General features: G+C 31.6%; 6 protein-coding genes and 1 long non-coding RNA gene across 12 annotated transcripts; 4 read left to right on the plus strand and 3 right to left on the minus strand.

The window, feature by feature from the left end:
* Positions 1-765: 765 nt before the first annotated feature.
* On the minus strand, positions 766-5,453 carry LOC122627196. Its single transcript, XR_006326811.1, has 3 exons — positions 5,199-5,453; positions 4,204-4,458; positions 766-900 (listed from the first exon to the last, which is right to left on the minus strand). It is a non-coding gene; the product is annotated as an uncharacterized LOC122627196 (long non-coding RNA).
* A 528-nt stretch (positions 5,454-5,981) lies between these two features.
* Positions 5,982-11,804, plus strand: LOC122627200 (sideroflexin-2). Of its 2 annotated transcripts, XM_043808159.1 has the most exons (10): positions 5,982-6,135; positions 7,516-7,721; positions 8,644-8,814; positions 9,444-9,642; positions 9,725-9,850; positions 9,939-10,005; positions 10,725-10,824; positions 10,916-10,963; positions 11,101-11,254; positions 11,571-11,804. In XM_043808159.1, exons 2-9 carry the CDS (start codon positions 7,567-7,569, stop codon positions 11,213-11,215), a joined length of 981 nt encoding a protein of 326 aa, XP_043664094.1. In that variant the 5' UTR covers positions 5,982-6,135; positions 7,516-7,566; the 3' UTR covers positions 11,216-11,254; positions 11,571-11,804. The 2 variants fall into 2 exon arrangements, with proteins under 2 accessions (XP_043664094.1, XP_043664093.1); XM_043808158.1 differs by having other exon boundaries at positions 11,101-11,804.
* A 964-nt stretch (positions 11,805-12,768) lies between these two features.
* On the plus strand, positions 12,769-16,147 carry LOC122627197 (inhibitor of growth protein 3). Of its 3 annotated transcripts, none has more exons than XM_043808149.1 (6): positions 12,769-14,068; positions 14,258-14,329; positions 14,447-14,806; positions 14,898-15,315; positions 15,396-15,600; positions 15,687-16,147. In XM_043808149.1, the coding sequence occupies exons 1-6, from the start codon at positions 14,014-14,016 to the stop codon at positions 15,801-15,803; spliced, it is 1,227 nt and encodes a 408-aa protein (XP_043664084.1). In that variant the 5' UTR covers positions 12,769-14,013; the 3' UTR covers positions 15,804-16,147. The 3 variants fall into 3 exon arrangements, with proteins under 3 accessions (XP_043664084.1, XP_043664085.1, XP_043664086.1); XM_043808150.1 differs by having other exon boundaries at positions 12,770-13,814; XM_043808151.1 differs by lacking the exon at positions 12,769-14,068 and having other exon boundaries at positions 14,258-14,373.
* An 801-nt stretch (positions 16,148-16,948) lies between these two features.
* LOC122627201 lies at positions 16,949-18,395 on the plus strand. Its single transcript, XM_043808161.1, has 2 exons — positions 16,949-17,717; positions 17,803-18,395. The coding sequence occupies exons 1-2, from the start codon at positions 17,360-17,362 to the stop codon at positions 18,393-18,395; spliced, it is 951 nt and encodes a 316-aa protein (XP_043664096.1). The 5' UTR covers positions 16,949-17,359.
* Positions 18,396-18,745: 350 nt separating this feature from the next.
* LOC122627198 (sideroflexin-2-like) lies at positions 18,746-20,434 on the plus strand. Of its 2 annotated transcripts, XM_043808153.1 has the most exons (6): positions 18,746-19,096; positions 19,285-19,455; positions 19,527-19,740; positions 19,811-20,103; positions 20,185-20,232; positions 20,323-20,434. In XM_043808153.1, the coding sequence occupies exons 1-6, from the start codon at positions 18,924-18,926 to the stop codon at positions 20,432-20,434; spliced, it is 1,011 nt and encodes a 336-aa protein (XP_043664088.1). In that variant the 5' UTR covers positions 18,746-18,923. The 2 variants fall into 2 exon arrangements, with proteins under 2 accessions (XP_043664088.1, XP_043664087.1); XM_043808152.1 differs by having other exon boundaries at positions 19,811-20,232.
* A 27-nt stretch (positions 20,435-20,461) lies between these two features.
* LOC122627199 (general transcription factor IIH subunit 3) lies at positions 20,462-21,983 on the minus strand. Of its 2 annotated transcripts, none has more exons than XM_043808156.1 (6): positions 21,815-21,983; positions 21,237-21,733; positions 21,038-21,160; positions 20,827-20,962; positions 20,717-20,753; positions 20,462-20,639 (listed from the first exon to the last, which is right to left on the minus strand). In XM_043808156.1, the coding sequence occupies exons 1-6, from the start codon at positions 21,843-21,845 to the stop codon at positions 20,468-20,470; spliced, it is 996 nt and encodes a 331-aa protein (XP_043664091.1). In that variant the 5' UTR covers positions 21,846-21,983; the 3' UTR covers positions 20,462-20,467. The 2 variants fall into 2 exon arrangements, with proteins under 2 accessions (XP_043664091.1, XP_043664092.1); XM_043808157.1 differs by having other exon boundaries at positions 20,501-20,644; positions 21,815-21,981.
* Positions 21,984-22,056: 73 nt separating this feature from the next.
* Positions 22,057-23,648, minus strand: LOC122638090 (protein FRA10AC1). Its single transcript, XM_043830761.1, has 4 exons — positions 23,341-23,648; positions 23,002-23,170; positions 22,684-22,843; positions 22,057-22,594 (listed from the first exon to the last, which is right to left on the minus strand). Exons 1-4 carry the CDS (start codon positions 23,445-23,447, stop codon positions 22,290-22,292), a joined length of 741 nt encoding a protein of 246 aa, XP_043686696.1. The 5' UTR covers positions 23,448-23,648; the 3' UTR covers positions 22,057-22,289.
* Between the last annotated feature and the right edge of the window lie 2,959 nt (positions 23,649-26,607).

Raw genomic sequence — 26,607 nt, forward strand, 5'->3', positions numbered from 1 at the left:
TATAGCGATGACGCGAGGAGCGGCTCGGGCTGCCTCGCTCGCCTCCGTGTCTATGGAGGCCATGGCCCGTGCGAGAGACACGCCGCGCGCGCGACACACCGATGGCCGCCGTAACGGGCTTACTCAGTGGTGGGGGCAACGATGCCGACTGGTGGGGAGAACCGAACGAGCACCGACTGACGCGCCACGCCGTGCACAGCTGGCCGCCGACAGTGCCGTCAGCTTATCCCCACCATCTATGCTCTACTCAATACCGTATCACGATTATTCCGGTACCCTAAGTATTTTTATTTAAATTTTCTTTTTTTTTTTTTTTTAATTTGTAATCTACTATCGTAATTCCTTTCCAAATTCATTTATATTGAAATTATTCGAATGTTTCCTTTCTTCCTTTTTGTTTTTTCTTTTCGGAAAAATATAATTCATATTTTCTAGTACTTTCCTTTCATTTCGTTTTTCCGTTATTTTTAAGGTTAATTTACAGTAATTTTTAACTTATTAACCTTACTTTTTATATACACTTAAATTATTTATATACACATATATGTATATATATGTATTTTTTAAATATTCAAATATTCAAATACTAAACGGTTTAATTATAATTTTATATATTAAAAGTGTAATTCTACGATTATCGAGATGTAGTGACGGATTTTTTTCTTTTCTTGCACTTTCTTTTTAGATGACCAATTGACACTTGGACGATAACAGACTTTTTCAAATACAATATATATATATATATATATGTATATATATACATATACATACACACATAGGTATGTACATAGAACTATGTTTCCCTTGCTCGTCGATAAAAATATTCTTGCGCAGCCTCCCCGTTTGAGTTATTACGTAAGCTTCCTTCCCCTCTTGCCAGAATGCAAAATATTTACTGGACTATGCCAAAAGAAAAAAAAAAAACAAGCCAAAAGAAAAAAAATATATAAACTAAATGAGAAGGAAAGTGTGAATTTTCGTCGCGGCGAGGATGCTTTCGTGCGAACTTAAAGCGACAGTCCAGGAGAGTCGCGTGACAATGACAACGATGGATGGAAGTAATGTATTGTATGCTGCAAGCGGTTACGCTCGAGGAATCTGTGAACTGTACCACCAGTGTATAACAACGAACTAGAATCAGAGAAAGAAAAAAAAAAAGAGAGAGAGAAAGCTTTGGTCACACGGATAATATTTAATCTGTATAATCCTATATCCCTCGACATCCTATCCTTCGTATACTACGAATATTTGGGATATTTCGAATACTCGGGAAAGCTTGCTTCGAATGCTCGATATTCAATGAAAACGAATACCTAAGCTATGCAATAACCGAGTCGAAGTAAACTATAATGTATACTACGATGACGACGACAGTACGATGATGAAAGAAAGTAGAGGAAAGTGTCCTTCAAATTGTATCTTACGTGATCGATCTAATCAAATAATAAACTTTAATTTCAAATAATAGATTCGATAATTCGAATTATATATAGATAATTGTATAGAACTGATTTGTTAAGGAAAAAAAAAAAAAGAAAAGGAGAAATAAAGGAAGAAGAAACTAACGAAATAAAAAAAACTTACCGTTATACAAAATTGTCTTTGCACATTGAATATTGTTATATTATTATTATTATGACCAAAAAAGAGTAACTAACAAGAGTTGAAATAAAATTATTGAAATAAAAAAGTTTCACATAATCAATTCCATTTATCGACAGGAATAATGACATACTAGATCCCCCATAAGGACTCGACAGATATAGCTAGTTAATACGTTACTGTGCTAGCAGCATGTGTCAGGGCTGTATTAACTGATACGATTACCCCTGGGCATTACAAAAATTTACTCGTCGAAGAAAATACATTCGATCGAAAGAGAGTTTATGAATATCCAAAAATTAACTTTCCTTTGTTCAAAATTCTCTTCTTTCTTCCGCCTTTCATAATTTTTAAATGGGAACGTGTACAGCCGATATGACGTACAGATGACGAATCAAAGACTTTGAAGTGGGGTTTACTTTCACACGATATATGTGCCCTGCTCTCTCTCTCTCTCTCTCTCTCTCTCTCTCTCTCTCTCTCTCTCTCTCTCTCTCTCTCTCTCTCTCTCTCTCACTCTTAATACACAATTCATACATGCTATCTAAAAGCATTTTTCTCCTTCGATATATATACATATATATACATATATATATATATACATATAATTATATATATTCGATATATATATTTGGTATACATACATATGTATATATTTGATATATATATTTCGGCACACACACACACACGCGAACATATAGTGGGGACAATCTGAAAGAACGAGACCCTACTCCCTAACAGAAAAGAATTCTGCTTGTAAGATTTGTTCTCTATCGTCGGGTCGTCTATCAGGGACCAACCAGACATTAACGATCCTAACCTTCAAAAATGATGCTAATTGACAAAAGAAATATCAATCTTTTACAATGAACATATCAATAGATTCAAATTGGTCATACAATAATAAATATATCGATACATTTAAACTGTCATAGAATATACTGTTCGAATTTGCAGTTTTATGTGTAAATAAATGATATTGTTTTTTTATGAGAAACATTCTATTTAATACTATGTTATTGTTTATATAAATTAATTGTTATGGTTATTTTATTGATAAATAAATACTGCAAATACCAACATATTATTTATTGGCCAATCCAATAGAACTTAACGTGGTAACGAGTTAATCGATCGATCGTTTCTCTCTTTTTCTCTCTTTCTCTCTCTTTCTCTCTCTCTCTCTCTCTCTCTCTCTATATATATATATATATATATATATATATATATATATATATAACTTCGCACGTTTGCATTTTCGAATTTTCATCGTTTAAATCCTCTCGTGTTTTAACTACGTTCGTGGCTTGGCCACTATATCGCTTACACTCATAATTCAACGATCCTTTCGAAAACGAAAAAAAAACGAAAAAAAAGAAAAAAAAAAAAGAAAAAAAAAGAGAAAAATAAAAAGAAAAATAAAAAACGTTATTCACCGAAAGTTAGAGAAACTAATTTTTTTTTTCGGAGAGTCGCGAAACGTGTATGTGTATGTGTGTGTGTCTCGAGGCACGTAAAGGAGGTCGAGTTCTACTTTTACGTGCACGCGGAAGAGAGAACACGACGATATATATATATATCGATATATATATATACATATATATTCGTACATGCCATGGTGACATCATACACGAACACACAAGCGTATGTTTTGCGGTGCACCTGAAAAGATTTCAAACAAAAGCGAATGTGTGTGCGTACGGCTTGAAAACAAAGGAACGACCTTTAATATATGAGAATGCGGTGGTACGTCGATGAAATTCGTGCGTAGTTTTCATATTTTTCTTTTTTGAGACGAGTATATGTGTCTTCTAAATGTTTTCATATGTAGTTTCATTAAAATTTTCTATTATATCGTATAAAAAGAATTAAAAATATAAGACATTCAAGAAATATGTATATCTTAATTTTCTATGGAAAACCATGATCACGTCATGTAATTTTAAATCATTTTGTAGATTCGATTATATTTTGCTGACAGAAAATTAATTATTATGTCGTCTCTGCGATTTTTAATACCTTTTATAAATTATACTTCAATGTAGTATTATTGTAAGATATTCAATGTAATTATATTATAAGAAAGTTATAGATTATTACTTGTATTGATATAATATAACTATAATTATATTTATAGTTATAATTATCTTTCAATAATTATACTATATTAATACTATATACTCTATAAAAATAATATATATTTATACTATGATTAATTAATAAGTAAAAATGACAAAAGATATTAATAAAAAAAAAATAAAGTAGTATAATATTTATAATATATATGACTTGGGAAGTTAATTATCTATGAGTAGATTATAATTAATAGACTATATAATATATCTATAGTATAATTATACAAATGAGTACTATTCAACACTAAGCATAGTTTTATATTCTCTCTCTATCTCCTTCTCTTTTTCTCTTTCTATAATAATATTATTACTGTTATATGATGTTACTATGATATACTACTGTATATAGAATATAACCATAGTATAAAAGAGAAAAAGAGTATAGTTTTATATTATGATATCATATTATTGTAGCATGCACACATTAACATTTATCCATTATTTTGTAAATACAATAAAATATTACCTTATAAAGGATTAAATGAATCAGTATGATGATTATCAAAAATTTCAAGTTTATATGCGTTATTAATATTTTCCAAGATTTCCCTATCTATTTCCTTCTCTCTTCTGCGTTTTCACGAATGTCGTAATTTTGCAAGTCGATGCATATGGAACATTTGAGTAAACGCGTTATACGAATGCATCCTCTACCACGATAGTGTCAATAACGTTGCGCAACTCCGAGAAATGCGCGTTCATATCGAGCGTTTTCGGCACCCTAGAGTATAACAAGAATGGCAGTTTCGATTAGGCACACATATACGACTTACATATATATATACGTACAATGGTGAACTTAAATTTCGTAGAGTAGGAATACGAAAAGTACATATGTACATTCATACTGTACGAAATTTAAGTCCATGTACATATATGTTCATACATATATAATACCATATGCACATATATATCATATATACATGACAATCCATTTCTAGAAATTTCAATGTTTGTATTGTCCTTAAAAAGAACATTGTGTTCTCGCCATCTTTGAATTACAAGAACAAAGGGAATAATGCGAGCGCTTATACCAACATAAACTAGTTCTATTCGAAGGGTTTTGTGATATATATATATATATATATATATATGTATGTATGTATGTATGTATGAATGAATATATGATATGAATGTATGAAATATATGCACATATATATTATATATCTATATATCCATGTTGTACGTAATAAATTGGCCAATAAGTAATATATTTTTGATTAAAATTAAACAATAATATAACAATATTTGAATAAACGATACTAATATAGTAATAATAATATTTTGTTGGATTAGTCAATAAGAACTGGATGTTTATAAGCAATATATATAATTTTTAATAAAAAATATTCAGAACAATTATCGTTTATTTAAAATATAAAATATTGAAAGTCTCTCTTTTCAGATCAAATAATAATAATAAGTATATACGTACTAAATAGTAGTTAAGTACATACGTACGTGTGTAACCTCACTTTCGAAAATATTCAAACGAAAATTATTATCTCGACAATAAATAATTAAGTTTTATCTACATCGATGCATCGACATTGCATGGTATATTCCAAATATGTATTATTAATTAACGGTTAAAGCAGATATGATTTCTTATCAGGAAACTCTTATCTCTATGAGTATCACGTAACGCGGTAAGAACTTTACGATCTTTTCACACGACTCGTAAATTTCTTTCCCCCTCTCTCTCTCTCTCTCTCTCTCTCTCTCTCTCTTTCTCATTCTCTGTTTATTCTTCTCGTATTTAATAATTCAATATAAGAAATATTCACATGTATATATGCAACGTCAAAAAAAAAAAAAGGAAAGTAAAAGAAGGTAAAGAAATAAAAGGAAAGTAATTGACAATATATACATCAGACGTTCAATGTTTGATATTCGCAGCAAAGAATCATATTTCCATATTTTATGTTTGAGAGAGAGAGAGAGAGAGAGAGAGAGAGAGAGAGAGAGAGAGAGAGAGAGAGAGAGAGAGAGAGAGAGAGAGAGAGAGAGAGAGAGAGAGAGAGAGAGAGAGAGACGTACAAAGCAGCAGTTACGTGGGAAAGCTCGTTCAACTATATGCACGTAAGAAATAAAAAAATGAGAAAAAGAAAAAGAAATCAAATGATTCTCTGATCGCAATAATGATCAGTTATGTTAGAACGGGCGATAGAAGAAATAAAAGTAAAAGAAAAAGAAAAAGAAAAAGAAAAAGAAGATGAAGAAGAATAAGGCGATAGAAAGCAAAAGGGTGGGGTATAAAGAAGGAAGATGGTGGTGGAGTCAGGGACGTATCAAGTAGCGAGGGCAATATCGGGGGACGCCAGTTGAGCGCGCTCTCGCGTTGACGTCAGACAGCCGGAGCCACAGAAGCTCCAGGGAGGTGGTACGCGTTCAACGGGTAAGCACAGCGAAGAAAAAACATTAAATATACTCATCCGTTTTACATAATCTCTGACTTATTGCGTAATATTCGAGAAGTTGTGTGTGAATAATGTAACGGTGATCATTAACACATTTTTGCGAAAGGTCCACCAATCGCGTTCTCGGTTTGAACATATATCATAGAAGACCAATGAACACTGTGTCGGCTACCTTGTACAATTCAAAAGAAAAAAGAAAAAAAAAAAGAGAAAGAAAAAAAGAATGAAAGAAATAAGAATAATAACATTCGTTTAACGTTAATAAAAATCTGATGTAAAAGTGAACTCGTACGATGTCTACGTATCTGTCTCTATCTCGTTAGATAGAACGATATGATCGATATTTTTTGAGGCTATTTCGTTGTCTTCTTCTCGTTCGTGTCTTTTTCGTCGTTGTGTCGTTCGGTCGCCGTCGCTTAGAGAGTGATTTTATAAAAATACTTTGACGTCGTGTATTAAGTGGGAGATCATGCGATTGTATCAATAGAAATTTTGTAAATGTAGCGTTGTGCAAATGTATACATTGTTATTGCCAATAAGTTCGGGTGGAAAAATGCCAGGATTCGGCCGATCGAAGTCAGGGCCCGGCCGTCTCGTGACACGATCATGCACGATCGGACACCGAACTTCCTCGAGCAATACCGAATGACTCACGTGCTTTAATCGATTGATAATCGATCGAATTCTTTTTTGATTACCTGTTATTTATATAATGTTATATATGTACGTATGTGTGAGTTATGTATCTATGTATGTATGAGATAGAGAACGTGTGTTCATAAAAATTAAATTGGCATGGGCTACGTTATATTCTTTTTTTCTCCGTTATTTTTTTCTTCTATATAATTTTATAGTTAGACTGATCATTCAACCTGATAATCTTGATGCATATTATTTCTCAACGTATTTCTGACCTTGTATTTAAATATCTAACGATAACATTTGACGTTTTTCTTTACTATAATGATCTCTCGAAAACATGACATATATTATACTCAAGTAATTTAAAGTTTGCTACATCCGATTAAAGGTTTATTCGATATTTTGATACGTCAATTAAGTGATATTTTTTCTGTGCCTACTGTAACTTTTTTTTTCTCTTCCTCTCTCTCTCTCTCTCTCTCTCTTTTTTTTTTTTTTTGGAACCAGTCGTATCTTGGAACCTATCGTAACGTTGAATTAACGTTCGTTTGAAAATCATTAAATATCTGTATACGCATGTTTGTACATATGTTCATATTGTTACGAAATATCCATTCGAATTATTTCATTACTAGACTATTCATTTTTATTTCTATCGTAAATAATTGGAGATATTTAATCCATTGGAAGGCTCGTTTTTAACCTGAATTTTTCAGATAGAAAAATTTTCAAAGAGAAATACATCTACGTTCTAATTAGCAAGCATAATGACGAACGAGAAATTGGATTTGGATAAGACACTTTGGGATCAGAATACCTTCGTAGGTAGATGGAAACATTTTGCCTGGGTGACGGATTTTCGGACTTGCATACATTCTGAAGAAGAATTAATGGCTGCTAAAAAATTATGCGAGGATTACAGGCAAGTGGATGTTGATTTGAAATTCGAATGATTTGGTTTATCCTTAATAAATAATATCGAATTAAATCTTTTTTAAATAATTGAACGTCTATACTGTGTTATGTATGCATATATAGACATATATATATAAACAAATGACTGTGTGTGTGTGTATATATACATACTATATATGTATGTATGTATATATATATATATATATATATATATATATATGTATATATGTATATATATACACGTAATATGCGTAGATCATACTATATAGTAATAATATTATTATAGTATAATACTGTATTAATATTATAATCTAGACATATTACATATAAACATACATACGTATATACACATATACGCGCGCGCGTATATACGATTATCTCGAAAAATCACATAACATAATTCTTTGAGAAAAATCTTCTATTTCTTTCTCCAAGATCAACTTTTATCTTCTATTTATAATCGTAAAGATCGACCTATATATATATGCATCTACAATGTACTCACGTATGTTGCGTTAATAGTATGTATGCTTGACGTAAGTCTGCATTTTTAAAACTAATTTAAAAATAAATGAGAAGGACGTTTATCTTCAAGGCCATTGTTAAGAAGAACATTTGTTTTCGTTTAATATGTATTTTTGTTTACTCTTTGAACGAGGAAGAAGATATAGTAATCTAATCTTATTTCTTTTTTCAAAGATTAATCTTTCTTCATTCTGAAGTCATTTAACGAAAATAATTTCAGAATTCTTAACGATGATAAAATGAAAAGAAAAATAAAAAGAAAAAGAATGCAACGAATGCTAATTACGAGATTAATTTGAAATTTCTAACCTTTCCTTTCCTTTTTTTTTTTTTTCTTCTTTTTTGAAATTGTTCGAATATTTTCGAAGGATCATCATTGTCATCATCGAACGGTTGTTTTGTAGACTTGGAAATGAGCCAGCTGGTACCACCAGAAAAGAAATCATCTATGCCAAGAAGCTCTACGAGTCGGCCTTTCATCCGGACACTGGTGATCTACAAAATGTCTTTGGTAGAATGTCCTTCCAGGTGCCAGGTGGTATGGCCGTGACCGGTGCCATGCTCCAATTCTACAAGTAAATAACATTGACCTTTATTATTGACGCGTGTTCGATATTATTTCGATGTTTTTATTTGTTTGTCTCCTTGGAGATAATAATAATTGAATGTTTATGAAAATATTGATTTCGTTTAGTAATGTCTTTTTTGAAAGTGATGTAACACGAATCTTGAAGAAAATTGAGTTATTTCAAAAAATTATTTCTATCATATTATATTCAATTAAAATAGTAGAATGGAAAATTATTCTAACAAAAATTATTATAAATTCTTGATTTTGAAAAATACGTTGCCGATTGTTCTTTTATTATTTATAATATTAGAAATAAATAATAAAAGATTTGCGCCACTTTAAAAAGTAACAACTCGTGTGTAGAACAAAAGAAATATTACAGTACGATTATCGTAACAAAAGTAGTATGAATGCAATTTTGAAAAAATGAATAATAATGATATAAATGATCTTAATATTATTTATAATAGTAAAATAAATCGAAATTAACTTATACATCACTTTCAATAATAACAATTCGTATAGATATCAAACAAAATATAAATATTATTGCAAAATTGATTTTTTTTTTTTCCAACAAACTTTTCTCCAAATATTCGAGTAATTATTAAAACAATTAAATCATTATTACAGAACAACAACAGCAGTAGTTTTTTGGCAATGGGTCAATCAATCATTTAACGCACTCGTCAACTATACCAATAGAAATGCAAACAGTCCAGTGACCACTAATCAATTGGGTGCGGCTTATGTGAGTGCCACAGCAGCAGCAATGATAACAGCGATAGGATGTAAATCTTTCTGGGAGAAAAGGGCAAATCCTTTGATGGCAGTTAGTTGATCGAGTTAATCGTTATCTATTACGAACACGTTATATTTAACGGTATCGATCGATAATCCGTTAATCTTCGCAGAGGTATGTGCCGTTCGCCGCGGTGGCTGCTGCTAATTGTGCGAATATACCGCTAATGAGACAAAATGAGATACGAAATGGAATCGAAGTTACCGACGAGAATGGTCGAAAGCTTAGTAAATCGAAGGTAAGAATTATATATATATATATATTTTATTTTCTTTCTGTTAAAAATAAAATAGAAATTTGTAATCTAAATTTAATGAACTTCGAAGATCGCTGCTGCGAAGGGCATCAGTCAGGTCGTTATCTCGAGAATCGTTATGTGTGCACCTGGCATGTGTAAGTATGACAATAAAAAAGAATTTATCATTACATGAATAATATACTCGTGTTATACATATATATATATATACATATATATATATATTGTAAAAACATAAGCTATATAATATAACTTATACACGAACCATCCACAAGCCAAAGTGATTAACTCCACTTTTAGAATTAAAAAAAATTTTAATACCAAATCACCTGATTGATGCTTAACTTTTTATATTTAAAATAAATTGTCTCAATAATTAAATTTAATATTACTAAATGATAAAAATGTTTATAGTCGTTGAATAATAAATAATATACAATGTATATAACTTTATCGATTGTCTTTACTTTTTGTTCTATTGAGTTAATCGATTTGACAAACGAGTAACTTATATGTAAAGGGTGTTTCAGAAATACGTCACGAAACTTTAACAGCATATTCTACTCTCTGTAAGGATGGAAGTTATATAAACATGCATCCAGAAACTTTCCAAGTTATAAACATTTTTTTTTTTTTTTTTTTTGTTTTCACCAAGCAATCCATGCGACATCGATGCGAGGCATGCATTAATTTGGAAGGAAATTATTTTTAATAGTTTTAATAATGAAACGTTAAAATAGTTTCAAATGTTCTTAAAGTCTATTATAAATAAAAAAATGTTTATAACTTATGTAACATAACATAACTTATATAAGTTTATAACTTATGTAACATAATAGAACATGTATCATTTCAGTGATTCTCCCACCCATAATGGAAAGATTAGAGAAATACGCATGGATGCAAAGAATTAAAATCTTGCATGCACCCATACAAGTTATGATGGTTGGATGCTTGTAAGTGTTACCTTCTTACTTTTCATTATAGCTTCATTGGAAAGTTACGAAACAAAGAAGATGTTTCTACGATCACCGATAATTTTTTCAGCTTGACGTTCATGGTGCCGACTGCTTGTGCGTTGTTCCCACAAAACTGGTAAGTTTACTTAAATAGTAAAGGATAAGAAGAAAAAAAAAAAAAAAAAAAGAGAGAAAGAAAAATCCTCGATTGTCATAAAACAAAGGAGTATAGTCATCGATGAATTTTCGTATCAATATATTGTTTCTTCTCAGTTCGATCGCAGTCAGTACTTTACAACGATGGGAGCCTGAAAATTATGAACTTTTATTGAAGAATTGCGAGGGAAAAGATATACCAATGCATTTATATTTCAACAAGGGATTATAATACGGTCAAAGGTTCGCTCCAAAGACGAGTAACAATTATATATGTACCGTCGTTTGAGTTTCTCGTTAGAAACTTGTTAGGATTACATTTGTTTACATAATCTTGAATGAATTGAATCATTGAAAATGGTGGTAGTGATGATAATCATGACGACGACGATGATAATAATGATGATGATGATGATGATGATGATGATGATGGTGATACTTTTAGATATAACGGTGCTATTTGTTGTACATCGAAGTTTTTTTTTTTTTTTTATTTATTTACTTTTTTCTAATCGTCTGTACTCTGTTTATATACACACATCGCGTAGATCGATTAACAGTCAAATGTTTCTTCGACATGTTTTCAGATACTACATATAAATATTCTCGTTAAAAAGCAATCGTCTCGTAGGACGGATCAAGCAATAAACATTGACAATACGTAAACTGGTGCTTTGTGCTATAGGAAGATATTGTTTTTGTCTTTTACATGCTATTAATGCTCCAAAGAAGACAGAGAAAGAAAGAGAGAGATAGAGATGGGAGAAACGAACAAAAAATTGTTTAGTTAGCAATAAATAAGCGCTCGATCGTAACCTTTAGACGATTATCGATAATTTGATATATTTTGTCCTTGCGTTTCATATCTCAGGTGATAATGTTTATCTTTCAAGTCGTTCATTCGCCAAAGTGTTTAAGTCCATTAAAACTAAAGAAACAAAAACTGAAGAAAATATATATATATATATGTATGTATATATATATTGTTTTCTAAAATTTCATATATATTCAAACGTATATCGTGTATAGAGCATATCGTTACAGATGTTACTTTTATATATTACATCTGTATAAGATAAAATTATTATTAGTTTTAAAATATTTAATAATTATTAATTTAATTTTATGTTACAGAGGTAAGATAAAATTAATATCAATTAAAGAAAATAATTATTATTGAATAATATAATAATTAATTTTAAATTAAATTTAACAATAATTAATAATGAAGTAGTGATAAGTTATTTATTAATGAATTGTCACATGAAGTTTTGTCATTTAGTGGCATAATTATTAAGGAAATTTATTTTAAATATAAAAATTTAAGTACATATCAGTCAATGGTTTTAGTAGGCAAACTTAAGAAAATTCCAAAAATGGGATTGGTCGCTTTGGTGCGTGAATGGCTCAATTGTTACTTAACTAATGTATTTTAAATGAGAAAAACCACATCGCAGAAGAGACAGCTAAAGTAAACTAAACTAAACTAATTAACTAGTCATGTCGTTTGAGAAGAAACTGACTGATGTTTAGGATATTGAATAGAAAACGTATGAAGAAAAAAGAACAAACAAAAATATGCTGCCATGTATATTTTAGTAAAAAGTTTCATTGTCAGTAAATATTACAAAAGAAATTGTGTCAACGATGAGATTTTTCTTTTGAATTTATTACATCCTTCACTTGTCTTTTATGTATATATATATATATATATATATATATATATATATTTATAGTTAATTGATTGATCTATTTATTTTATTTTTTTTCAAGAATAAATAAGTGAAAATATTCTCATTTATATTATTTATATATTAGGCCTCGAGTGTCTAGGTTGTTGATTTTGTTGTGGCATATATCCAATACGTTCGTGAATTTCAGTTTGTGGAACTTTCCCACTCCAGGAAGGAGGATTAAAATTTTGTTGTCTCTCAGCTTCCTTCTTTGCTTCGTGTGCCTTTTTCATAGCTTCGTACTCCTGCAGATCGTCCAATCGCAATTCAATTTTCGTTGGATTTCGTCGGATCATTTTATCAATTCGATTTTAAAAGTAACCTGTCAAAACGTGATTACGTTTGTTTGATTTAAAATTTTGATGTGGGATTGCATACTACCGTATTGATTAATAGGATAAATTATTGGACGTCTTTGTCAGCAGCCAATGAACATGCTTGTTTGTCGAATATAAAATCAAATGGAACGTCCACGTAATTCACTTGAATTTGTCGTAAGAATATTCTTCTTCTTCTTTTTTTTTTTTTTCTTTTTTATCTACTATTTGTCTTACGTAGTTCAGAAATGTTAAATAAAAAAGATTAAATATTTCATGCAATGAGAAGGATAATTAAAATAATTATGATCGTATTATTTCGTAAGAAATTCCAAGAAAAATTTTTTTTCGAATCAATGATGGTGCCCCGATTGCTAAACGAACTTGTCTATATACGGACCTGAGAGGACACATAAGATGGCGGACAATACCGGAACAGAGAACTGGCCAGTATTAATTTGAAATTATGCTGGACCGACTAGGATGCACCGATAATTGATTCCCTTATTTTCCGACCGTATGATATTTTTTTCGTAGGACGTCAGATTCGAATCAGTTCGAACATTCGTACCGCTTTTGATCGTAACGTTAGAAGAATATGCGGGTAGACCGAGGCTTCTGACCGCCGTAAACACGCTTCCGATCGAGTGCTACAATTTTCGTTAATTCCTCTACGGCGGCGAGCACTCTCCTATTGTAAATTATTAATTATTGTAAATCGGACAGCGGACAGCGTAACGCCGGTACGAGAGGATGCTTTACTTGGAAGATTATGTCGAAAGTACGTAAAAACGAGGCGTGCTCTGCTTTAGCCAGCTTCATGAGAAAAGTTACTAACCTTTCCGAATATACACTCTCATTGGAAACATTGAAAATTTCTTTTGAAAATAGATTTTTATTTTGATGTTGCATCTTCCAATGAAACAATCTCGAATGATACTTTAATTTTCCGGATTACGAACTTTCAACGAGAAACGACAATGTTTATCGTAGAACGTTTAATAAGTTTTAGGTTAAGGAGATATTTGTCAAAAGATTAGTATAATAGTTATTCCTTTTCAAAGCTTTTTCAAACATTCTAATAATATTATGAACATTTCTGACAAGCCTGCAATCGAATCTTATTATTTATTATTCAATTATCTATTAATCGTCGTTTTCAAAACGTGACAATTGCAATGTTATTTTGTTTGGTTATGTTGACCTTATTCATTCATTTTTTAGTGATTGAGCATCTCCCACAAGAATTAAGGGATCGGTTCACTGAAATGAGAGAAATGGATTTAGGTGTACAAAGTATGTATTCTATGCGATGCTCTCATGCCTGTTTATATAAATTTGTATGTATAGAAAAAAATCTTTCTGTACGCTCTTAGCTCAAGGCTGCTTTATACCATTTTTCATCGTTTTCAGATTCTATGGATAGTTTAGAGAAAAAAGTCAAGACATTCTTTTCAAATGCCAAAAAAATGAAGCCTAACGAAAAAGAAGCGGAATATGAAGCTATTAGAAGAGAATATTATAAAACTTTAGAAGATGCGGATGAAAAAGTACACTTAGCGAATCAAATGTACGATTTAGTAGACAGATATTTAAGAAGGTTAGATCAAGAATTGCACAAATTTAAAATGGAGCTAGAGGCCGATAATAAAGGAATTACAGAAATTTTGGAAAAAAGATCTTTGGAGTTAGATCAACCCTCTACGAATAGCAGTCAAAAAGAAAATCATTATAGTTTCACGCCTAGTAGATCGCGAGACAATCATGGCCACTGTAAGTTAGACATAGATACTACATACATGTCTGACAAAACTTTTAATCGCCTTTAACTTTTGGATTAAAAATGCTAATTAATATTTCGCAGCTCGATCAGAGAAAAGGAGAGATTCCAATACGTCTTCTACTTCTATAGAGAAACGATTAGCGATAGAAAAAATTCCTCCAAGTCTTCCTGAGTCCCGGCCGACATCGACTAATTCCGGACCAATAATAGCACCTACAAGCGTACCATCAACCCCATCCGCAATCGTGAATTCGGTTGGCCCTGTGAGCTATAATCTTGGCCATATAGGTGCCGGTGGTAATGCCATAGCGGCAGCTGCTTCTCAAGCTATAGCTGCAACGCAACAAATGCAACAAGGCAGGCGGACAGCTAGTTTAAAAGCTAGTTACGAGGCCATTAATACCGGAGGCGTCCATGCTGCCGAATTTAGTAGAGAATTAGCTGGAGCTGCTCAGACTGCTATCGCAGCTATTCAAGAAACAACTAAAAAGAATAAAAAGTATGCAACTTCTCCGTGTTGTAAAATAAAAAGTTATTTTAATTTAACGGTGCAGTGCCTAACGTGATGTCATAATATAGGAAAGTAAATGCTGCCATTCCAAGCTCAAGCGTCATCGCTGCCACGGTTCAGCAACCTGTATCACCACCAGTCGTAACGACGACGACGACGACAACGGTAACAGACTCGGATAATACAGATTGGACGTATGATCCCAATGAACCAAGATATTGCATATGCAATCAAGTATCCTATGGAGATATGGTTGCTTGCGATAATTCAGACGTAAGATAGTCTTATTATCTGTAAATCATTGTCACAATCTCTTTAATATTTAATATACTGACGATTGATCATTATCGTTTTTTCAGTGCCCTTTCGAATGGTTCCACTACCCGTGCGTAGGTATTACCGCGCCACCAAAAGGGAAGTGGTACTGTCCTCAATGTACATCTTCTATGAAGAGACGAGGAGGTCGAAAAAACTAATTTCATTGTAATTAGTGGATAAACTACAAGAATGGATTGCTACTACCTCTTAGGCACTGTTTATCGGGTACCAACTTAGTTAGGAATCTGTTAATTTTCATTTTATATGACTTTTTAAACGCGTTAAAGTTTAAGTCATTATCTTATATTCGGGCTTGGTCTTGCGTATTTAAGCTTTGAGTTTCTGTTTAGTCAAGCAGAAGGCTGACCAAGAAAAAGAAGTTTAGTGACACATTTGATCTTTCTCGCTGGACTTTTTTTATTGCGTTTTGTAGGAGACCGGAAGATGTCGAGTGAGGTGATGCGAACAGTAATTAAATCCTCCGTTGAATTCTATTATTAAATTTTCAAACTATCTTATCATCATCGTCGTCATCATCACTATCATCATCATCATCATCATCATCATCATCATCATTATTATTATTATTATTAGTATTATTATTATCATTATTATTATCGTCTGTAATGATTTTGCTAACTTTTCGCATCATCCTACACTGCGACCACTTTTAGCTAATTTCTATAAATTCACATTGGAAAATAAAGTTTTTTCCTTTTGACTAAATATACGATCCATGGGACTGATAATAATAATAATAATAATAATAATAATAATAATAATAATAATAATAATAATAATATTAATAATAATATTAATAGTAATATTAATAGTAATAATAATATTAATAGTAATAATAATATTAATATTAATAATAATAATAATATTAATAATAATAATAATAACAATAACAACAATAATAATAGTAATAATAATAATAATAATAATAATAATAATAATAGCAGGGATACGAAATTAATTTTCTGAAAAATCGACGTATCTACTTTTGCGTTACGTTCTTGACTAAAATCTCATCTGGTTTGACATATAATTATTAGTTTGGACAAGCTTAATGAGACCGCTCGATTCAATTGCAAACGATTCGGAACAATGAATGAACGAGCGAGGCTAATAAAAATTCTAAGTGTTTACGCTTTCAAAGGAAAAAAAGTATATATATATATAAAAGAAAAAACGGGAAAAAAGCATGGCAGAAAAAAAAGAAAGAATAAGATACAGTGATGTGTGTGTGTGTGTGTGTGTGTGTGTGTGTGTGTGTGTGTGTGTGTGTGTGTGTGTGTGTGTGTGTGTGTGTGTGTGTGTGTGTGTGTGAGGGAGAATAGAGAGGAAAAGAAAGAAAAAAAAAATCATTACTGGGACTGCTAATTTCAAAATGAAGAACTGTAGTGACTTCGTGTATAAAATAAAATGAACGATGCAGAAATACTCCAATTCATTATTACGTTATCTATTTTCATTTTCAAATTTTCCCTCCGTTATTTTATTCTTTCACCTCCTTCATTAGAACGAAAATCGTCTTTCGACTTTTTAATTTCTACGAAATACGTTGTTTTGTTTCGTCTCTTCATTTTATTTGGTTAGAGACGAGTATTATTTTTGATCTAGGCATACGTTAAGAGAGGTGTCTATTTTTGTTTTCTTTTTAATCATATATAAAATAATTAAATTTGGAAAATAAATTTTCTTTTAAATTATGCCTACCTGTCCACGAAAACGTTTCGTACGTCTCGGCGCGAAGAAACCATGTGAACGTTTTCAAACTTCCTACGAACGTTCTTATTATTATCAAAGTCCAATTCCGTGGTCTTTACAAAAGCAAGAATATCATGACTTACAATGTAAAACTGAGTTAAAAACTAAATCAATAAAGAGAGAATCACCTTCCGAGCATTACATGTCATCTTACAATAAAGAATACAAATTGAAAATTATAGAAGACCGATCTGAAACTTATGGAAGATCGTCTATAGCTGCGAGACCTACATTGAAGAATTTGTGTGAGAAATTTATCAAAGATCCAGTACGACCATTAATCCAATCAACGACCAGCGGTTAGTCGCGATCACTTTTCAACGTATCTATCTATCATCGATATTAGTCTAATTTTTCTTTTTATATCGCTACGAAAAATATTAGGGTCGACTTACGTGAGAAGAAAAATTCCATTCGAGTCATTGACGTTATCTCAGACCAGTCCAACGGATGATGCAACTTGTCCAATAGTAGACACAGGCAAACATGAGTTTCCTACGATCCCTTTGAACGAACTTAGTTTTTATAAACATTTAGATCCATTGGTAACCACCACTCAGATGACACATATCAATTTTACATCGAACGAAAAAATAAGTAGCGTCGGGAAGAATATTGAAAAACGATCTAAATGTCATCATTTCCTTCCAAAAACTATTCCTACGAAAGGTCCCTTGCCTTATCCACGTTGCACTGATAATCCTCCTTTGGTTTATCCGAAAAGATTATGCGTTATACCTTATAAAGCATATACAACCACGTACAGCACGCATTATGATTATGTACTAACGAATTTATTACCTTGGCACACTGTCGTCAAATTTCCGACTGTTTTCAAATTGTCGCGGAATGATGTTTACAAGACACCTTCGATGTATCGTACCGAGCAATGTCACGTGGGCACTGGCTGGCCAATTAGAGCAGCCATAAATCTCGGGCCAATTAAGTTGAATCCACGACAGAACGCGCATGCGTAGAATTCCACTCTCGATTTTGATTATCGTGATACGTTCTCTTACAAAAGATTAAAACTTTTTCGTTCTTTCCTTTTCACAATATTGATAACACAAAATGTACTTTTGTTTTAAATATTGCTACACCTCCTTTCTCAGAATTATTTCCTTTGTATGAACATTTTTTGTTTTTATAAATCTACAATATATGTACGGAATTGTTAATAAAAATTACACTACTCTGACATTGTCTTCGAATATTAATATCGAACTTTTGAATTGTTGCGAATTAACCTTCCATATTTTCAAATTGATATATTAGGAGGCGAAAGATATTTTCACACATGGATATAGATTAACAAAAAAAAAAAAAAAAAAAAAAAGAAAAATAAATAAATAACGATGCGGATTGTGTAAAGTTAATATTATCTCACAACCGTCTTTTTACATGATTTTTTGAAGTTAAATTTTAGAAAGGAATTCCTATTGATACGATAGATGAAGCACGTACGATATTGCAAATTTTAAACAACAGAAATTAATTTGATTGAAATGTCGGACGAGTCGGAAAATCAATCGGAACGTATAAACATTAACGAAGCATTATGGGATCAAAGTACTTATATCGGTAGATGGAAACAGATGGCTTTCATTAGCGACTTCTTAACTATTTTTGTGCCGAAAGAAAAATTGTATGAAGCTAAGAAACTTTGTAATGATTATGCGTAAGTACGAAATACGAATAACGACGAGGATCACAGATGTGATTTCTTATGAAAACATACATATATATATATATATATATATATATATATATATATATATATTGCATACTTATAGTATATCATGTATTCTGTGAGATATATCCATTGCATAAAATGTATTGTGAGATATAAATTGAGCTAGATTCTAGGTCGGGAGATGAACCAGAAGATTTGACAAAAGAAGATATCATTTATGCGAAGAAACTTTACGATAGTTCCTTTCATCCTGACAACGATGAACTTATGAATCGCATTGGTAGAATGTCATTTCAGTTTCCTGGTAACGCCATTTTACTCATGGCAATGATGACGTTTTACAAGTATAAACAATTGTTAATTACAAGTATTTATTTCGGGCAAGATTGAGTTCACATATTTTATCTGCTTTTAGATCTACAGCTGCTCTCCTAGGCTTGCAAATAATTAATCAGGCATTTACTACTATTGTCAATTATACAAATAGAAGTATAAGACCCAACGAGTTAAATGAATCTAAAAATGATATAACAGTAGCAGGAGAAGCCTTTTTATGTAGCGCTGCAGCTAGCAGTATAGCGACTTTTGGATTAAAAAAAATATTCTATTGCAAAGGACCACTATTCGCAGTTAGTTCATGGATTATCTTTTATATTTTTCCTTTGTACGAAAGTCGATGCTATAATTATTCAAATATAGCGACTGATTCCGCTGGGAGGGCTGACGATTGGAAATATGGTTAATTTTGCTGTCATACGACGAAAAGAGATTATAAACGGAATTCCTGTATGGGTTATTCATGAAGAACCTTTCATGAATTCAAAAATTGCTGCAATTAAAGGAGCTTCCGAATGCTTTCTTACTAGAACATTAACTGTGGCTCCAACAATGATTATGATTCCAGTTGTGGCAGAGTATATAAGGTCAACTTGTTTCTATTATCGTCGTCCATGGGTCTTGTTTCCAATCAAACTGGGCTTATGTCTTGCTTCGTATGTTCTTTTTTGTTTTAGAATATTATATTGTATATGTAGAATATGTATATTTTTAATTATATTATGCTATATACATAGCTTGTTAGTGATGATTCCCTCGGCATTGGCCTTATATCCAATATGCAAGTAAGAATGATTTATTTATATTTCTGTAATTATCCGTAACAATAAAAAACTATAATATTTTTACTTTTGATACTTTTCATGATAATACAGTTATATGAGACCAGATTTAATGAAGATGTATCCATCGGAGTATAATGAATTTACAGAGAAGTTCAAAGAGGCAGAGCAGCCAAATAGAATTTACTATAAGAAAGGATTGTAATGTGATATTAAATGATACATCAATATGTCACTATTAATTACAATAAATATTTCTAATACGTGTAAAAAGCGTGTAAAAAGTGTGTTTGTATATTTGTAAGAATACAAAAGTTATAATATTACCGTAAAATAATATCAATGTGTAATATCTATATTTTTTTTCTTTTTTTTCATTTTCATTGGTATTGGTCCTGGCATCTTGAATACTGTACTGTAAGAAAATCATAATTAGGAACAAAATTTCTTAGACCATTACCGTATATCATTGCATAAATATACTCACTGGCACGTAGTACAGATTGGACTAAATTTACAGAAAACTGCACATACAAAATATTATTCAATATGTTGTTATAAAATAATACGTAGTATATAATTGAAATTTTTTCTTACTTGATAAACAGACAGAGCATACATAACCAATGTCTACAAGTTCTTGATGACAAAAGCATGCTGCACGGTAATCAACTTCTACCGGGGGTGGTAATACTAATTTTGATCTAACACTAGAATCTGGTAAAAAGACCCACTAAAAAAATTAAATAATTCTTCTATAATACTATAGTATTTTGTACTATAAATTTTACACAAAGTTTAAACGTACTAATAAATACTGCAACAATCCATTCAACTGTGGCACTTTTAAATAATTTCCACCAGTTATATCACAGCCTTGTTGTAGCAATGTTAATTCTTGATCCAAGCTACAGACATCTAATATAACACCCTGAATAAGTATATTAAGATGTCTGCATTAATAATAATTTTCGTTATTGAGGAAGTAAAATATATAGAATACCAACCATCTTCTGCGCAGTAAAAAATATATTCATATAATTCATATATTGCATAGTAGAATCATTACTTGCAGTGATCACAAGTATTCTCGAATAAAATTTCTCATCTCCTTCCTTATCCTGAGATATTCTTGAAATATAACATAATGCCATGGAAAGTGCTCCAGAAATAAGACTTTCGCCGTTCAACGAAGCATCTAAGGGTATTTGATTAACAAATAATTGTATTTGTTGTCTAACAGTACGTTCTACCTCTGTAAATTTTTCATATTGTCCATCAATTTGACGTATATCATTGGTTTTGTCAGAAGGATATAAAAACGTTGCTCCATGTCCATGACAAGCCATTACTGCTAATTGATTGTTTGATGCTTGCATTAGGTGTGCATTCGCAAATACTATTGTTGAATCTAAACATTGTGTCAATATTTTTGCTTCTTCTTTAACTATTCTCTGTAATGGATTTACGTCTAGTACGACAATTAATAAATTCTTTTCTTTTTCTGCAAAATTAACGATCATTCGTTTATAACCTCTACACGCAATCAATAGTAAATAAAATCATCTAACTGTTCTATTCTCACCAATTTTTTCACTAGTTTTTTCACCAGACATATTTTGATTCTATTATTTATTTATACTTAAAAAATATTTTTCCAAATTTAATATTTCACGTATTTCTTTCCATATCTTCTAACTCGACTCTAACATAAATCACCGAATCAGATAGGAGAATGCAGAATGCATAATCCCAAATATTTGATACCTTAACCTAAAAAAATATAAAATTATGTACTATGAAATATTTATTCGGAAGATATCAGAATTTTCTGCGTGACTTTTATTATCTTAAAATTACTATATTACAATATCTAGAGAGGATAGAATTATTAAAATTTTCAATGGACTATGGATACAGTAATATAATTTTACTTAATTACAGAATTAAAATATGTACTTAAATGAGATATCAATATACAAAAAATTCTATTTTTAAACAATTATTACTACTAATACCATTATTAATGTTGAAAAATAATTATCATAATCAATATTTTATTACATAAACAGGTCAGCCAGATATTCTTCAAATTCTTCTTCTCTTGACCGCTCTATCGATTCTATAGGTTTTTCTTTCCAAATGTTAGATTTTGATTCTTCATCAACAGTATTGTCGATATTCTCAGGCGTTGACAGATTTTCATTCTCTTTGATTTTTGTATTATCAGATGTGTCATCAGACGTAGTAGGTTTTTCGATATTGGATCCAGGATGGGATCCTAGACGTTTCAATGTCTTTTTTCTTTTTACTTCACGCTTTTGCGATCGATAATTCAACTTCATTGAACATTCTGGACACAAACCTTTGTATGTACAATAAAATTATATTAAATTACATGACAATGATATAGTAAGCTTATAATTACGTCAGCTTAATCTCTTTTTAACTTACGCAGTTTTACTAAAGCATTTTTTTTTTCTCCATGCTCTACATAACCAAAGTTAACTTCCCAAGAACGAAGATCCTCTTTTGTGGTACACTTTTTATTACCACATTCAAATTGTCCTTTGCCTACAATTACTTCCTTTTCTGTTCTCCATCTTAGTGCAACCTTTATAAATTAAAGCCAAAGTGATAGCGACATTTCTTTTTTTACAACGAATAAAAAATATACTTTTATATATTTCTTATAATAGAAAAATTAATTCCTTTTTTATATAATAAGATTATATTTTTTATAGAATAAGTATCAACAATGAAATAACATACCTTGTTGTATTTATAATAGATTAAGTCACAAATGCAATATTCCTTAAACAATTTATCATAGTATTTTTTAGCCAAACGAGCTTCCCATGTACTAGGTTGATCGTCATCCTCATCCCACAGAAATTTATGATTTTCTTTGATAACATCAAAGTCTCTCTTATCTCGGGACCTCGAAACACAGGCCGAAACGTCAAGAGCTGCTCGTATTAAGGTTTATAACGTTATGATCTCTTTTTTCGTAATTATATACCGATAAATACCTAACGTGTATTAGGAGGCACCATATTTGTACGAACGATTAATATCAAGGTGACATTTATAAGAAGAACATATACATACGTGTCTCGCTTTAAAGATGCTACAGTTTCTCCTTTTAATAACAGGTAATCATTTATAAGTTTTTTATGTCTGTCGTAAGCAGATAAATAAGAATAAGCTGGGAACATGTTTGTTAAAAAATTGTATATATGCAGATATGTATATATATATACATGTATATATATATATATAAAATCAACTTTAAATGTTTGTCGATTTTACATTTTTTGCAAATATTTTAATGATGATATATCACAACAACGAAAAAGAACTTTATGTTACTATTATACGATAACAACCATAGATAGCTAAAATCACACACCAAATATTTCATAGATGTAACGACGAATATGAATTTTTCATTACGATGTCGCTTACAGAGAATTCCTTCTAACGTTATCGATAAATTAACAACAGTAGATATCAAAAAGAAGTAGATATTATAGGAAACAAAAATTCAAGAACATTCGACGTATTATTGACAGTACGTAGATAATGTAGAAATCTTCTGTTAAAATCTACATTATCATCGTACGATAATATCCATTGACATGAAACTAGACATTAAATAGACATCTGTTGATCATTGCTACCATTTGAATTTTTTTTTTTTTTTTTTAAGAATTTATCGTAAAAAATAAAACATACGAGCTCGTGATAATAAATGAGAACTACTTGAATGACGTTGGTAGCGATGCTGGGCGTGATAAGTAGTCATCTCATATGACTGGTTTCATGTTACGTCTGGACTGACTCGACACTATACATCGGGTGACAATTATTAATGTTAAATACAATATATATTTGTCATAATTAGTTTTATATTAAAACGAGATAACCCGTTTACGATGAAAAGTTTCACAAGATCAACAAATCATTCTTCAAGAAAATATACAAGGTCGATATGAATCGATATAAATTATAACGATGACAAAATATTTAATTTTTAAGAAATAATTCATGAAGAACTTTAAGATTCGATTAAAAATGATTCGTAATCGAAGTAAAAATCATAAGTGTATATAAGTTCAAATGGATCACCCGTTGTATAACTCGATCGACGCACACCTGGATACGATACACGTTAGTACGAGCATCTTTCTTGTGCTAGTGCGAGTTCGATGCAACGTAGGTAACAAAGTGTAAACCACCATTATTATTAGTCAGACGTGTAATAGGAAGCTGGATCTGGAGTTTGAGAAAATAGTGAAACACAATGAGCCTTGTTCGTTCAGTGGAGGTAAGAAACAATGAATGGTTTGATCGTTTTTTGCGATGACGTTAATATCGGTACCTTGAGCAAAAATTTAAAAAGAGAGGGAGGAAGAAAGAAAGAGATAGAGATAAAAATAGAGAGAGAGAGAGAGAGAGAGAGAGAGAGAGAGAGAGAAAGGGACAGAAAAATGAAATATAATAGAAAACTTAAATACGTACTTGAAATTATTGTTCGTGTAAAAGAAAAAGAAGAAAAAAAAAAAAGAAAAAGAAACATTGCCATAACGAAAGGTAAGAGAACGATTGCACCGATTTGACTTTAAAACGCATATCGAAAAATTCGCGCCTAGGATGAATTCTCTCTCCCTCCTACCCCTCCCTCACTTGTTTCCTTTTTTTCTTCTTTCCTTTAATTTTCTTATAATTCTAGGAAAACGTGAAATAGAGTTAATCCCGTAGAATGCAAAACTCGTATTAAATTTCAAGTGAAATTGAAGAAAGTAAAGAATGTCTTGTCGGGGTTGAAGCAGTGAAATAAAGCGAGAAGAGACATTCTGTTGCGCGATAGTCTGCGGGAGGAGGTGGTGACGGTGGATGGAAGAAGTGGAGGAGGAAGAAGAAGAAGAAGAAGCTGAAGAAGAAGACGAAGACGAAGAAGAAGAAGAAGAGGAAGAAAACGAAGAAGAAGACGAAGAAGAAGATGAAGAAGAAGAAGACGAAGAAGAAGAAGAAGAAGAAGAAGAGGAGGAGGAGGAGGAGGAGGAGGAGGATGAAGAAGAGGAGGAGGATGAGGAGGTGGAGGTGGAGAAGGGGAGAGCGACATTCCAGAAGGCGGCGGCGGTGGCGGCGGTTGTTCTCGTGGGAAACCAAAGAGAGAGAGAGGAGAAGAGAAAAGAAAAAGAGAAAGAGAGAGAGAGAGAGAGAAAGAGAGAGAGAGAGAGAGAGATCTCGTCTCGAGAGGAGGAGAGGTTGCGGGCTTTAAGGCATCGTTCTCATCTCCCGACGTGCGACAAGAGCAGCGAGTTTTCTGTCTGTCTCTCTCTTATTCTCTCTCTTACTCTTTCTCTCTCTTTTTTACTCTTTTCTTGAACGAGAAGGAGAGAGAGAGAGAGAGAGAGAGAGAGAGAGAGAGAGAGAGAGAACTCGCCGAATTTATGAATTAGCGAGGGGTGTCGGCATGCCGGCCATTCCGAAGGATTCAGGATATGCCCGAGAGGTTCTCGCGCAGGAAGGAAACCTTATGATCGACGTCTTGAAAGAAAAATTTGAAATCATCGGTCACATGACGAATACGAAGCGAAAGTGAAACGTTCGAGGAACTTCCTCATTTCGATTAGATAGACGTTCGATCGATTAAAATATGTTCGTCGTTTTAAGAAAATTCTGATTATATTTATACAATATTTTTCGACGTTGCAACCTGTTCTCTCTTTTTCTTTGTCTGTCTTTCTTATTTAAGGGTGCTTTTTACGTCGTTGTTAATTACGCAGATAATTTATTATTACGATCCAACAATCCTTATTACTTTTTGTTCTCATCTCATATGGACGAACAAAGTCAATTTTCTTCTTCTTGTTCTTCTTCTTCCTTTTATTTTTTTCTTATTTTCTTCTACCTTATTGTAAACGTCTAAGAAAGTCGATCGTTAATTACGACACGAAATTTATAATGACGAGTCTCGAATTTATTACGAACGAAATCGTACATAAGTTTTCAAACGCAAGCCGGTCCCGTCGACGGATAACGTCACGATGATGCATCGGATCGGACGTAACTGGACACCAGTGTACCGGTATCGATGACTTAGGGTACGTTTATGTTAGAGCTGCGATAAACGATAAGAGCGGCGATGAGAGCGGAGAGTAGAAATACATTCTATTGTTTTATAATGGAAGTGTTTATATTGAAGCAACAACGATCAGAGGCTACGTTTACTAGACGACAAATATTACTTTTTATTCGCTATTATCGTCGTTCTCACCATTGTAACATACATAACAGTAATGGATATAGATAAATTAATAAGCGAAGCGCTCATTAGATCTTCCTTTATGGGATTAGATCGCTATAAGA

This window comes from Vespula pensylvanica, chromosome 2, assembly GCF_014466175.1.
Source record: "Vespula pensylvanica isolate Volc-1 chromosome 2, ASM1446617v1, whole genome shotgun sequence".
Classification (NCBI taxonomy): domain Eukaryota; kingdom Metazoa; phylum Arthropoda; class Insecta; order Hymenoptera; family Vespidae; genus Vespula; species Vespula pensylvanica.

Excerpts from the sequence above, each read along its gene's own strand:
- LOC122627199 (XM_043808156.1), bottom strand. The coding sequence starts at position 21,845 with ATGTCTGGTGAAAAAACTAGTGAAAAAATTG. Across the intron at positions 21,161-21,236 it reads TTTTTACTGCGCAGAAGATG|GGTGTTATATTAGATGTCTG; the intron begins GTTGGTATTCTA and ends ATACTTATTCAG. Across the intron at positions 20,963-21,037 it reads GATTGTTGCAGTATTTATTA|TGGGTCTTTTTACCAGATTC; the intron begins GTACGTTTAAAC and ends TAATTTTTTTAG.
- LOC122638090 (XM_043830761.1), bottom strand. The coding sequence starts at position 23,447 with ATGTTCCCAGCTTATTCTTATTTATCTGCTTACGACAGACATAAAAAA. Across the intron at positions 23,171-23,340 it reads GCATCTTTAAAGCGAGACAC|GTCCCGAGATAAGAGAGACT; the intron begins GTATGTATATGT and ends CTGTGTTTCGAG. Across the intron at positions 22,595-22,683 it reads AAATGCTTTAGTAAAACTGC|GTTTGTGTCCAGAATGTTCA; the intron begins GTAAGTTAAAAA and ends GTACATACAAAG.
- LOC122627201 (XM_043808161.1), top strand. The coding sequence starts at position 17,360 with ATGCCTACCTGTCCACGAAAACGTTTCGTACGTCTCGGCGCGAAGAAA. Across the intron at positions 17,718-17,802 it reads AATCCAATCAACGACCAGCG|GGTCGACTTACGTGAGAAGA; the intron begins GTTAGTCGCGAT and ends GAAAAATATTAG.
- LOC122627200 (XM_043808158.1), top strand. The coding sequence starts at position 7,567 with ATGACGAACGAGAAATTGGATTTGGATAAGACACTTTGGGATCAGAAT. Across the intron at positions 10,006-10,724 it reads TATGTGTGCACCTGGCATGT|TGATTCTCCCACCCATAATG; the intron begins GTAAGTATGACA and ends GTATCATTTCAG. Across the intron at positions 10,825-10,915 it reads GTTATGATGGTTGGATGCTT|CTTGACGTTCATGGTGCCGA; the intron begins GTAAGTGTTACC and ends TAATTTTTTCAG.
- LOC122627198 (XM_043808152.1), top strand. The coding sequence starts at position 18,924 with ATGTCGGACGAGTCGGAAAATCAATCGGAACGTATAAACATTAACGAA. Across the intron at positions 19,097-19,284 it reads AAACTTTGTAATGATTATGC|GTCGGGAGATGAACCAGAAG; the intron begins GTAAGTACGAAA and ends GCTAGATTCTAG. Across the intron at positions 20,233-20,322 it reads GCCTTATATCCAATATGCAA|TTATATGAGACCAGATTTAA; the intron begins GTAAGAATGATT and ends ATGATAATACAG.
- LOC122627197 (XM_043808149.1), top strand. The coding sequence starts at position 14,014 with ATGTTTATCGTAGAACGTTTAATAAGTTTTAGGTTAAGGAGATATTTG. Across the intron at positions 14,330-14,446 it reads AATGGATTTAGGTGTACAAA|ATTCTATGGATAGTTTAGAG; the intron begins GTATGTATTCTA and ends CATCGTTTTCAG. Across the intron at positions 15,316-15,395 it reads ACAACTAAAAAGAATAAAAA|GAAAGTAAATGCTGCCATTC; the intron begins GTATGCAACTTC and ends GTCATAATATAG.